At 50.0% G+C, this 12,288-nt stretch overlaps 1 protein-coding gene across 1 annotated transcript; it reads right to left on the bottom strand.

The window, feature by feature from the left end:
• Nucleotides 1–5,994: 5,994 nt before the first annotated feature.
• SPACA3 (sperm acrosome associated 3) lies at nucleotides 5,995–10,147 on the bottom strand. Its single transcript, XM_065910858.1, has 4 exons — nucleotides 9,897–10,147; nucleotides 8,802–8,960; nucleotides 8,337–8,415; nucleotides 5,995–6,061 (listed from the first exon to the last, which is right to left on the bottom strand). The coding sequence occupies exons 1-4, from the start codon at nucleotides 10,081–10,083 to the stop codon at nucleotides 5,995–5,997; spliced, it is 492 nt and encodes a 163-aa protein (XP_065766930.1). The 5' UTR covers nucleotides 10,084–10,147.
• Between the last annotated feature and the right edge of the window lie 2,141 nt (nucleotides 10,148–12,288).

Genomic DNA, 12,288 nt, shown 5'->3' with positions numbered 1-12,288 from the left:
AAATCAATAGCCAGGTACTAATTATAATAATTAACTGACTGTTGAGCAAAGATAGAGTCGTAAGCCTAAATTCCTGGGAGTGGTGGTATTTTTTATTATTATTATTTCAAACAAGTAGCCTTGTGTGTGATCATTTCTTTAGCGACGACCTGAAGAGGTCTGGTAGACACAGGAGACTTGGGAAATGTCACATTTTCTTTTTTTCAATTCTTGGCCACACTCCATCGCATGTGGGACCAGGGATCAGACCCGCACCCCCTACATGGGAAGGTGGAGTCTTAACCATGGGACTGCCAGGGAGGTCCCAGAGTCACATTTTCGAGTCACCCAAATGGTGACACGGTGGCTGGGAGTTTGGTACAATCACAAGGTCAAACCACAAGGATGAATTATCAGTGACCTCAAAGGGGCAGACCAACCAATTGACTGGTTGATCAATCAATCAAATAATGGCACATAATCTCAGAAACAGAATCAGCCACAGTTAGGTGAAGAGAGAAAGTATCCGCCAGGGGCTGAGCTGGCTGTTTACACACTGTTCTTTTATTGTTTGGTGCCGAGAGAGCGCAGAGTTCTTTTATTTTTCTCTGCAGCTTGGATCTATTTTTATAAAGGTCTTAACCATGAGCACACCTAAGGACAAAGAATCCACAGAGGGTCTCTAGATGGTTCTTGGTGAGCTGGGAGGGAGAATGGGAGAGCCGGCCCCAGCCCAGGTGTGGTGGTTTAGTCCTTCAGTCGTGTCCAACTTTTTTGCGACCCCATAGACTGTAGCTCACCAGGCTCCTCTGTGCATGGGGCTCTCCAGACAAGAATACTGGTGTGGGTTGCCATTTGCTTCTCCATGGATTCTTCCCCACCCAGGGATCAAACCTGGGTCTCCTGCATCGCAGGCGGATTCTTCACCAACTGAGCCATCAGGGAAGCCCAAGTGTGATCTTTTAATGATTTCCTCGGGTGAAGCTCAGCTCAGCCAGCCTGAGCCTGGAATGCAAGGAGGAATCTGGGACCTCCTCCTCCACAAGCTCAGAGATTTCAGTTCAATTTTGAGAACTAAGTTTGGAGCAGAGACAAGCGCCTCCAGAAAGCACCAATGAATGAGCTCCCCTGTTACAGAGAAGCAAGGAATTGATTCCTCCAGGGTGGGGGGAGGTGCCACCAGCCCTAGTCCAGCCAGAGCCGGGCAGACCCCACATTGCACAGAGCGAGCTTCCTGGCACAACCGGGAGGGGAGCGGGCAACCAAGGAAGTGGAAACACATGAAGAACAAGGGGTCTCCATTCGTTGATTGTCTATTAAGCACCGGGCACTTGCCCTCAAGGAATTTATCATCTGAGTGGGGATACTGACAAGTAAACAACTCTGAAAGATGGATCTGAAGTTTTGCAGCAGCAGAACACGAGAGCAGCATATGGGAAGCCGCAGGGGGTGGGACGCTGGAGGAGGCATAGCTGTGGGACTGCACGAAGGGCCAGGGGAGCCCAGAAAAGAAGAAAAGGAGGGAAATGTCCAAAATGACATTGAGAGGCTGGTGGACGTGTATGGGTGCAGGGCCGGGACACCACACTGAGGTACCACTCTGCATCATGGTTGAAATCCTTTAATTTCCTCCTCAGCTCTCCAAGTGTCTAGGACTGGATTTCCCAAGCCAAGGGTTGATGTCCTTATCTAATGGCGTTGTCCCCAACCATTTGGGATTCTTAGTGTGTGGAATCATTTCGCACATGCATCTGTGTGTTCCTAAGGCTGATAGGCTCAGTGTGTTTGGGGCCGCAAGTTGCCTGGAGACCGTGAAAGGTCAGTGGGAATAAGCCTAGCCTGAGAATGAGTAGAAGGGGAAAATCTCTTATTAATTCAATTTAACCTTCTGTGAAACCTATACTCACTGACTTTGCAAGAACAAAACAATAGTTGGCAAAAGCTATGGACAGAGTCAAAAGACTGCAATTCTGACCTACTTTTGCTATAAACTGACTATATAACTTTGGACAATTTACTTCACTTCTCTGCCTCAGTTTCCCCCTCTATGAAAGATGAGAAGGACTTCCCTGGTGGTCCAGTGGTTAAGACCCCACGCTTCCACTTCAGGCGTTGCAGGTTCAATCCCTGGTCATGAACTAAGAGTCCTCATGCCATGCCACGCAATGCAGCCAAAAAGATAAAATTTTTTAAATTAAAAAAAAAAGTGAGGGGTGGGAAATGGACAAAAAGTCTCTGGTGCATATCAACTCTAATAGTCTATGACTCTAAATTGAGAATAGGTGTCAGGTATCCAAGCAAATGTTCCATTTACTTCTCAAAGCTTCTGTTTCCCATCTATATGATAGAGATGATGATTCCTAGGTTCCAGGGTGAGTATGAGAATTAAATGAGCTAAGGTGTATCTCTTCTATCTGTTCTTCTTTCTTTTTCTTCCTGTAAAACACTGATTTTAGCCTTGTTTGGATTTTTTAAAAAGGTGAAAGTCAAGAACTCTCTCCCCAAGAAAAAAAAATGCACATGGTCCAATAATGTACATAAACTTTTGCATACAATTTTAGAAGGGTTATGGACCCCAAGGAGCCAGATCCTCTAGGGACACACCTCTGGTCTAGAAAGTGTTAAACTCTCCTCCAAAAGAACTCCAGGGTATCACAAGAGCAACTTTCTCCCCATAAAGGATATTCTGTCCTTTTTCAATTTACAGGAAGAAGGGTAAAAAGATAGATAGGATTTGATCGATTTCAAGTTTTTTTTTTTTTTCTCCTGCAATTTTTTTAAATCTTTGGCACCTGCTACAGCTTGTGTAGTAGCAAGTTCTCACAGCAAAATGAACGAACAAGCAGAAAAAGAGGATGAACAGAGAACCTTGGAGATGGGATTTCATCAGGTTATTCTGTACATGTGGAGATCACAAGGGCCAAGGAGACCTGCATACATAGAAAGCAACTGTAGCATCGCTTTGCACACATCCCCGTGACCTGATTCTTCAGGAATGTGACCATCGCTTCCACTGCATTCAGGAAATGCGTAGGCATGTTCTCTGACTGCTGTCGAGTCCCTAGACAGGCACCCTTGTTGACATCTCATTTGTTTCCAAGCAAGACTGTAATAGGGCTTTTTGTTTAAAAAAAAAAAGAATAAAACTATCCGGTGCTAATGGCTGTGAGTGATGCCTTGGGATGGGGAATTTGGATGCCTTGCCTCCTTAAATCTGCTATCCACGATGCCGGGCTTCTGCAGTGGCTCATTTGACTAACTTAGCACCACCGTGGGCCATTTGTCTTCAGTGTAATTCAGACAGTGTGGCTTCGTTTCAAAAGGAACTCCATCCAAGTTAAAATAAGCCCAAAGGAAAGACACTGGAAGCCACCGAAGAATCCTTAGCTCCACCTGCTTTACAGGGAAGAGGGAGAAGAAACATCTGAAAAACTTCAAAGCACCAGGTGGGGGCCTCTGTCCAGACTTCCTCTCCCCTTGAGCACTTTCTGTGCGCTCACTACGTAGCCAGGCACTGTGCCAGGCAGTTTCCTGATGTTCAGTCACTTAGTTGTGTCCAACTCTTTGCGGCCACATGGACTGCAGCACGCCAGGCTCCTCTGTCCTCCACTATCTTCCAGAGTTTGCTCACATTCATATTCATTGAGTCAATGATGTCATCCAGCCATCTCATCCTCTGCTGTCCCCTTCTCCTGCTTTCAGTCTTTCCCAGCATCAGGGTCTTCTCCAATGAGTCAGCTCTTTGCACCAGGTGGCCAAAGTATTGGAGCTTCAGCTTCAGCATCAGTGCTTCCAAAGATTATTCAAGGTTGACTTCCTTTAGGATTGACTTGCAGAGATTCCCCAGTGCTAGCCACTGTGGGGGTTCATATATCAAGAGGATGGGGCTCAGAGTGGAGGCAGGCAGAGATGGGTAACAGAACACAAGAACCTAGCAGAGAGACGTACAGCAGAGATGTATCAGGTACGGGCACCCACTAGAGAAGAGGCACCGGGACTGTCTCCCGAGGAGGAGCAGGTTCTGGCTGAAGCCTCGAAAGGTGGGTGGAAGTTGCCGGGGAGGCAGGTTTGCAGAGGAGGTCCTTGAGCAAAGGCTTGGAGGTAGAGGAGGACGTGGGATGTCTGGAGAAGCTTGGGTACCTGCTGGAGAGAACTGGGCTGTCTCTCTGCTGCCGTCCACCATGCCTTCCCATCCCGGGGGTCCTGCCCAAGAGTTGGTCCAGCTATGGAGGCTGGGACACGCTGAGGACAAATCACAACCTTTGGAGTTCAACAGCCCCATTGGGATCCTAGCTCCACCAACTGCGTTACCTTGGACAAAAGTCCATTTCCATTGAGTTTCCTGGAACCAAACTAGCGCAATAATGAGGGGACCTGTACTTTTTCCCCCTCATTTTATTTCTATAAATTGGAATATAGTTGACTTACAGTGTGTTGTTTCAGATGTACAGCAAAGTGAATCAGGTATACATGTACACATGTCTGCTTTTTTTAAAGATTCTTTTCCCATATAGGTCATTACAGAGTATTGAACAGAGTTCCCTGTGCTATACCGTAGGTCCTTATTAGTGAATTTTTTAAAATGACAAACAGGACTTGCCTAGTGGTCCAGGGCTTAAGACCTCACCTTCCAATACAAGGGGTGCAAGTTTGATCCCTGGTGGAGGAGCTAAGATTCCACATTCCTTGTGGCCATAAAGTAAAACAGAAGCAATACTGTAACACCTTCAGCAAAGACTAAAAATGGTCCACATCAAAACAATTTTTTTTAAAAATGAGAGCACTTCACTTAATTCTCCCCCATTTCCCATAGAATTTTCTGCCGTTTTGTCCAAAGCCTGTCCCCTTCTGCTCCTTCTTCCAGCACCTTCTCCTCTCCTCGTCCTTCTCAGCAAACAGTGATGAGGGCACTGGTGAGGACCTCCCAAGGAAGCCTTGGTCACAGGACAGGCAGGACATGTGCCCACGAGGCGGGCGGGGGCTTGGCACCCCCAGCCCTCAGTGATACCAGACATGAGGTCAGTGTTTCTGGAGCCCCCTCCCCCCACTCTGTACCCCATCCTGTACCAGGCGCCTCACTGCTCTATATTATGTCACTGATGAATTATTGTAAGATGGCCTTTAATAGCTCCTCTTACCCATGAGGAACTTGCCTATGAGAGGTAGAATGACCTTTCCAAGGCCAGGCAGCCAGGATAAGGGAGAAAACCCCACTGAACCATCCCTTCACAAACTATGCCAAACTCCCTGCTCCAAAGGAGGTAAGCCAGACTTGGATGAGAAGCAGCTTGAGTGGCCCCTATGAGAGGTGGAGCAGTCCCCATGAGGGCTCAGGAGGGACCATGGTTCCCTCTAGAGATATGCCTGGAGCCTGAAAGCTAGCGCTTACCAATACCATGGAGTGAATTGTGGCTATATTGAAAGAAGGTATCAGGGCCCATTCATTCACTGATTCTACAAACTAGCTGAATGTCTACCACTCATTCAGGATGCCTCATTCATATACTCACAAGGTTCATTTGGGAAACTCTGCCAGGTGTGGGCAATGTAGGCACTGATGCATACCCCACCCCCCAGTCAGGCCTCCAGGAACGGAGGCAAACCTCCATTTGAAGGTTTTTTGAACTTCAAGTTTTTTGAAGACCACCTGAACTCCAGCCCATGCGGACAGTGAGGAACTCCTGAGATGCTTCTGGCTCCAACATACCACCTGGAAACACAGTGATAGCTGAGAACCACACTTAGACTGACAGAGGATGAGATGGTTGGATGGTATCATCGACTCAACGGACATGAGTTTGAGCAAACTCAGGGAGATAGTGAAGAATGGGGAAGTCTGGCGTGCTGCAGTCCATGGGGTCACAAAGTGTCAGACATGACTTAGCAACTGCACAACAACACTTGTATTAAACTACACTTTATTAGTTGGTTTGTCTTCCCAGGCCTGGGTCAGGAACCAGGCACCATCTCCCAATCTGCCATCCATTCTCTCTGCCTGTCCATCCAGAGAGAATCCTACAGCTCACAGCCGTCCACCCAGTCACTGAGGTCTTTGCCCTGGCAGTGATGCCTCCATGCCTCCCTGAGGATGGAAGATGGGGAAGAGGAGAGAGCAAGTCAGCTGCGGTCTTCAGTCTCTGCTCAGAGAAGAATGGGAAGGAGGTGCGGGCTTTAAACCAGAAGTGAGATGAGGAATGGCGCTAGGCAAGGGGAAGAGAGACAAGTCAGCGTATTACCTGGCCAAGAAGCCCCTAGGGGAAAAAAAGATTTTTTTTTTTAAAGGAAGAGAATGACCCATAACAAGTTATCTGTCTAGCCTCGCTATTTTAATGATGGAGATACAGAATAATTTGCTCAAGTTCACCCAGGAGTCAGTGGCAAAAGCCTGGGGTCCTGAGGTCCAGAGCCTCAACCCAGTTCTCTCTTCCTACACCACGCTGCTTCTGTAGACAGTGATGCCACCATACAGGTATGCGGCCCTTCAGGGTTTACACAGCACTGTCACACCCATCACCCATTTATCTGCCATCCCCCCGGCAGCCCTGTAAGTTAGATTGAGCCAATACTGTGCTCCCTATATTCCAAATGAAAAACTGAAGCTAAGATGAAAATTGTTTGCCCACGGCCCACAGCTTGCAAACAACAGAAATGCACCTACACGCCATTCTCCCCGGCTACCAATGTGGGTCTTTCCACTGATGGTAACTGTAGTTTGTAGGCTCTTTTAGGAACATTACCTTATTCCAGTGTTCACACAAGCATCCTGAGGATGATAAGCAAGATCCTGGGGTCCTGGGGATCTTAAATACCCAGGGGTTCCAAGTTTGGGTAAATCGTGTCCTCTAGGATGTCAATGTCAAAGAGCCCAATGGCAAGGAGGGCCCTTAGAGGACCTCAATAGATCTATTAAGTGAGAGGGGTTGACTGGCTTGTTCATCTCTTCCATTAGACTGAACCCTTAAGGGCCAAGAATGGGGTCTCCACCACATCTGAAGCCCAGCACCCAGGACAGAACCTGGCACAGGTAAGTTCTCAAGGTGTGCGTGTGGAGGGAATAAACAACACCTTTCTTACTTTCTGCAACCACTACCCTCTGGGGCCACCTCTCAGAGACTTGCTCCCAGCATACAAGAAAGTCGTTCTTTGACTTAGCCCTGTGGAATCTGTTTCTCCCATCCCAGGGTGGTACCCCCAAGTCTTCAGATTCCTGCCTGAGCCTGCATTCACCCTTCCTGATTTTACAGATGTGCGCCCTCTCTGGCTGAGCCTGAGAGGCTCAGTTCCTGAGGCTCAAATCAACATGTGTCCAAAGCTGTGGTCATCCTCAAGGCCCACCTTAGACTTTCTCTATGTCCGCAGTCCTTTTCAGCTCCTCTCCCTCACTGGCCACACATCACCTGTCCCTGGGCCTCCCCCACAGCCCCTCACCCCCAGCCCCTCTCCTGTCCATCACCCATACAACCGTGCACGTCCACACCTTCCATCTCTCACTGGACTCCTGCCAAGGCTTCCCCACTAGTCCCCCCCCCGCCTCTGGTCCATCCCCCTTCCTTCTACTCTTGTGGTGACATCTGATGCCTTCCCGATGACCTCACCAATTTTGTCACTATCACATCCACCTTGGGTTCTTGTGCTCTGACCACCTGGGGGAATTTTACCTGCCCCACATTCTGTCCCCTGCTGGTCTCCCATCTAGTTATGGGAGTAAAGGGAGGTAGGAGGCTCTACAGAGTGAAACTCCCATCAGAAGAGTCTGGGAAGCTGTAGGGCTGCTGCTCCAGGAACTCCAAAGATCTAGTCCAATGACCCAATAGATGCTCATCCAACTCTCTTGCCCCTGACTATGGCTCCCAAAGGCCATGTTGTGGAAAGGAGGTGAGCAAAGGGAAGATTGACAAGTTGGGTCTCCAGAGAACTCACCCATGCTTCAAGCAGGGAACTTTTTTGACCTGTTGTACTAGACAAAGTTGTCACAGTTAAGAAACAAAGTTACTAGACCCTGATCCAACATAGGCAGATCTTGGAAGAGCCAGGCTTGACTCTGTGACTTCCGGTGACTTGTTTATTATCCCTAAAACTCAGTGTACTGTCTGCAAATACATTGGTGGTGGTGAGCAGATTAGAGTGTGAGGCCATGAAATGATGCCTGGGATAAGATGTGAAAGTAGTGTGAAAGTGAAAGTCGCTCAGTCGTGTCTGACTCTTTGCGACCCCATGGACTATATAGTCCATGGAATTCTCCAGGCCAGAATACTGGAGTGGGTAGCCTTTCCCTTCTCCAGGGGATCTTCCCAACCCAGGTTAGCTCCCTGCTGTGATCCTAGTTGGAGCAGGGGGCTCCAACCCACATTACTTACCAGCTGCCCAGGCCCTGGGGATCTTGAGTTATCTTCATGGCGCAGATAACAGTATCCTTGAGATTGGGATTCAATAAGTCTGGGGTGGGAGGCAGAGAAACACGATGAAGGAACAGGAGGTGGAGCTGGACATCCAGAGTCTGTCTGTCTGTCATTCTCACACACACACACCCTCCTCCATGCTAACTCCATCCCTGTCTCTCAAGCCCTCTGGAAGCACAGGCCTTACTCCATCCCTTCCCCCATCAGAAGCCATCCCCCACTTCTTCCCACAGCTCTCTGGACAGTGTCCCACCTGGGATTCTAAATCAGATTCATGGAGGGCCACTCTCATCACCTGCCCCACCCCACGATCCATGGTGGACCCGGCAGGCAGCGGGGGTTCCCACTCAGACATCAAAGCAAGAGGAGCAAGTAAGGCCAGAGAGGAAGCCCCAGCCAGCCCCGGGCCCGGGCCCCACCTACCGGAGCAGTACATCTGGCATAAGTTTGGGACATTGGGATTGAGATTTTTGCACCACTTTCGGCTGTTGATCTGGAAGATGCCGCTGTTGGTACTTCCATCGGCTTCGTGGTCCACGGCACCTGTATTGAAGCCGCTTGCGAAGTAAGCAAGACAGATCCCTGCATAGAGCGGAGACACAGGCCTGCGGGTGGGATGACGGAGGCCAACCCAGACCAGAGGGCTCATGGGGTAGATAGACCCTGTGCATCAGCTCCTCCAAGCCTCAACTCGTGTTTCCAGTAGATCAGGGCTGACACCCTCTCGCCTCCTTGACAAAGGAATCCACTGAAGCTCAGAGGGGCAAACTGACTTACTCCAGGTTACACACAGCTACCACACAGCAGGAGTCCGCAGGTCTCCCGACTTCCTTCCTGCCATGATCCCTCGGCCTCATCGTCCGCACGTAGTGGGACCCAAGAAATGCTCGTTGTGAGTGAATGAACAAGAGCTCACTCTTTACAGCCACGACTGGGAAGGCACAGGTGGGACCGAGAGAAAGGGATAGAACTAGAGAAGAAATGAGTCCAGGGGCGGTTGTACCTCTTAGGGTCTCAAAACTTCCACCAGCTTGAAAAGTTTGGTCTTACTTGGCTTTGCTCCATGTGCCCTAACTTCACTGGCAGTGTCTGATCCTAGTGGCCGTGATTCCATTAAAGGCAGGAAACCATTCTTTCCCTGTGGCACCCAAAAACTCACCAGTGGGAGAGGATATAAGGGAGCAATTCTGCTTGGCCACTTGTCGCCTACCCTTCCAGGTTCCTATGCAATACTGACTCAGCGGACATGATCTTGGGCAAAGTCCGGGAGATGGTGAGGGACAGGGAAGCCTGGCGTGCTGCAGTCCATTGGGGTTGCAGAGTCGGACATGACTTGGTGATTCCACAACAGCAACCTTTCACCTGCCTACTGGGTATTTACCCCAATCCTGGGTGTCCTCCACCTGTCAGCTCATAGGATCCTGATTTGAAAAAGGAGGAGAACAGAGGCTCCCAAGGCCACAGCCCTTGAGTGAGGAGGAGGGAGGGGGAGCAGGAGGGAGTTATCAGGGTCCTTACAGTCAGCCAGGCTGTAGCCCCGGTATCCCTCCAGGCCGAAATCCTGAAGTACCCTGGCCAGCTCGCAGCGACTGTAGACCCTGGCCTGGCCGGAGGAGAGCAGGCTGCTGAGGACAGAAGCCAAGGCCAGCAGCACGATCCCGGGCGGGCAGGGCCACCTTCTGGGAGCCCAGCTCCCGGCTTCCATGCGGGCGGGGGGGCACAGAGCCCCCGCCACACTGGTTCAGAGCTAGGCTTTGAGATGGCAGGCCGCTCACAGAAGGCTACCCCTGGAAGAAGAAGGGAAACAGAGTCTGAGTGGGCGGGAAAGTGGGGAGGGGGGCTCCGGCACGGCCAGCCTGCCCCCTTGCCGCCCTGGTGGAGCATCAGTCACGCCCCCAAGAGCCCAAGAGGGTTCCCCAAGGTCAGCCCCTTTCCCCTTAAATTGTGCTTTTTTTCCCTTTATTTTTAATTGGAGGATAATTGTTTTAATATTGTGTTGGCCTCTGCCACGTATGTCTGCGTGCTAAGTTGCTCCAGTCATGCAACCCTAATGGACTGTAGCCTGCCAGGCTCCTCTGTCCACGGAATTCTCCAGGCAAGAATACTGGAGTGGGTTGCCATTTCCTACTCCAGGGGATCTCGCTGACCCAGGGATCTTATGTCTCCTGCATTGGCAGGTAGGTGGGTTCTTTACCACTAGCGCCACCTGGGAAGCCCGGCTTCCGCCATACAACAACATGAATCAGTCATAAATACACATATGTCTCCTCCCTCTTGAACCTCCCCCCACCTCATACCCCATCCCACCCCTCTAGGTCATCCCAGAGCACCAGGTGCTACGTAGCAGGTTCCCACTAGCTGTCTATTTTATTTAATACACATGTTAAGGTGTATGTTTCAGTGCTACTCTCTCAATTTGTCCCACCCTCTCCTTCCCCCGCTGTGTCCAAAGTCTGTTCTCTCTGTCTGCATGTCTATTCCTGCCCTGCAGAGAGGTTCATCAGTTCCATATTTCTATAATAAATTCCATATATATGCCTTAATATACAATGCTTGTTTTTCTCTTTCTGACTTACCGCACTCTATATGACAGACTCTAGGTCTATCGACATCACTACAAGTGACCCAATTTCATTCCTTTTTACGGCTGAGTAATATTCCATTGTCTGTATGTACCACAACCTCTTTATCCATTCATCTGTCGATGGACATCTCGGTTGCTTCCATGTTATAGCTATTGTAAATAGTACTGCAACAAACATCAGGGTACACGTGTCTTTTTCAATTATAGTTTTATCAGGGTATATAGCCAGGAGTGGGACTGCTGGGTCATTCCAACCCTGCTTCGTACCCTCCTGTCCCAGCAGCTGAGAGAAGAGGAGGGAAACCAGGGAGAAGACAAACATGTTCCAAGCTCCATACTACATGTCAGGCATGGGACTGCCCTGGCAGTCCAGTGGTTAAGACGCTGCAACACAGAGGGAGCAAGTTTGATCCCTGGTCGGGAAACCTACATGCCAGGCATCACTGAGTCCTAAAACCCAAGATGTCACAACTCAGAAGGGACAGAGTTTGCAGATCTTAGTTCCCCAACCAGAGATGGAAGTCAGAACCACCACAGTGAAAACTCCGAGTCCTAACCACTGGACTGCCAGGGAACTCCCAGAAGGGACAGAGTTTGGTGAAACAAAAGTTTACGTGACTCCAAAGCCCCACCGGGATTTGGCCATAAGCAGATGTTCCCAGGTGGCACTGGTGGTGAAGAATCAGCCTGCCAATGCAGGAGACACAAGACACTCAGGTCCTATCCCCAGATCAGGAAGCTCTCCTGGAGGAGGAAAGGCAACCCACTCCAGTATTCTTTCCGGGAAAATTCCATGGGCAGAGGAGCCTGGTGGACCACAGTCCAAGGGGCCGCAAAGAGTCAGAAATTGAGCAGCTGAAGACACACACAGAGAGAGATGTTCCCAGAGGGAATGGCTGAGCAGTGGCATCAGTGTATATCAATCCTGCAGCCCCACGGCCATGAAGCTCTCTCCAGTGAGAGCTTGGTAGACCTCCTGGCCTGAACTGAAGACAGGTTTCCCCCTAGCGCCCTGCCAACCTGCAGCCTCTCAAGTGGAAGCTGCTTTCTCCTACACACAGACCCTTTCCCAGGCCAGGCAGTGCTGAAAACTCTCCTCCATGCCCACCACCGTTCTAAACCATCTCCTTGCTAAAGCCCCGCCTCCCTCGAAGCTCGTCTCACCCCGTTCGGTTTGCCCTCCACGCCTCTCATCACAGGCTCTGCGGGTCAGCCCCCAACATCACAAAGGACATTTGCACCTGGTTACAATCTTGACCTCCACTCCGTCTCAGCGATCGGCTCCCACAGGCTTGTCATCCCTGCATCCCATCCTCATTCCACATC

The sequence above is a fragment of the Muntiacus reevesi genome, chromosome 18 (assembly GCF_963930625.1).
Source record: "Muntiacus reevesi chromosome 18, mMunRee1.1, whole genome shotgun sequence".
Classification (NCBI taxonomy): domain Eukaryota; kingdom Metazoa; phylum Chordata; class Mammalia; order Artiodactyla; family Cervidae; genus Muntiacus; species Muntiacus reevesi.
This window is presented reverse-complemented; position numbering and strand designations above follow the sequence as displayed.

Excerpts from the sequence above, each read along its gene's own strand:
- SPACA3 (XM_065910858.1), bottom strand. The coding sequence starts at position 10,083 with ATGGAAGCCGGGAGCTGGGCTCCCAGAAGGTGGCCCTGCCCGCCCGGG. Across the intron at positions 8,961-9,896 it reads GGGCTACAGCCTGGCTGACT|GGATCTGTCTTGCTTACTTC; the intron begins GTAAGGACCCTG and ends CGCTCTATGCAG. Across the intron at positions 8,416-8,801 it reads ATGCCAGATGTACTGCTCCG|ACTTATTGAATCCCAATCTC; the intron begins GTAGGTGGGGCC and ends CTCCCACCCCAG.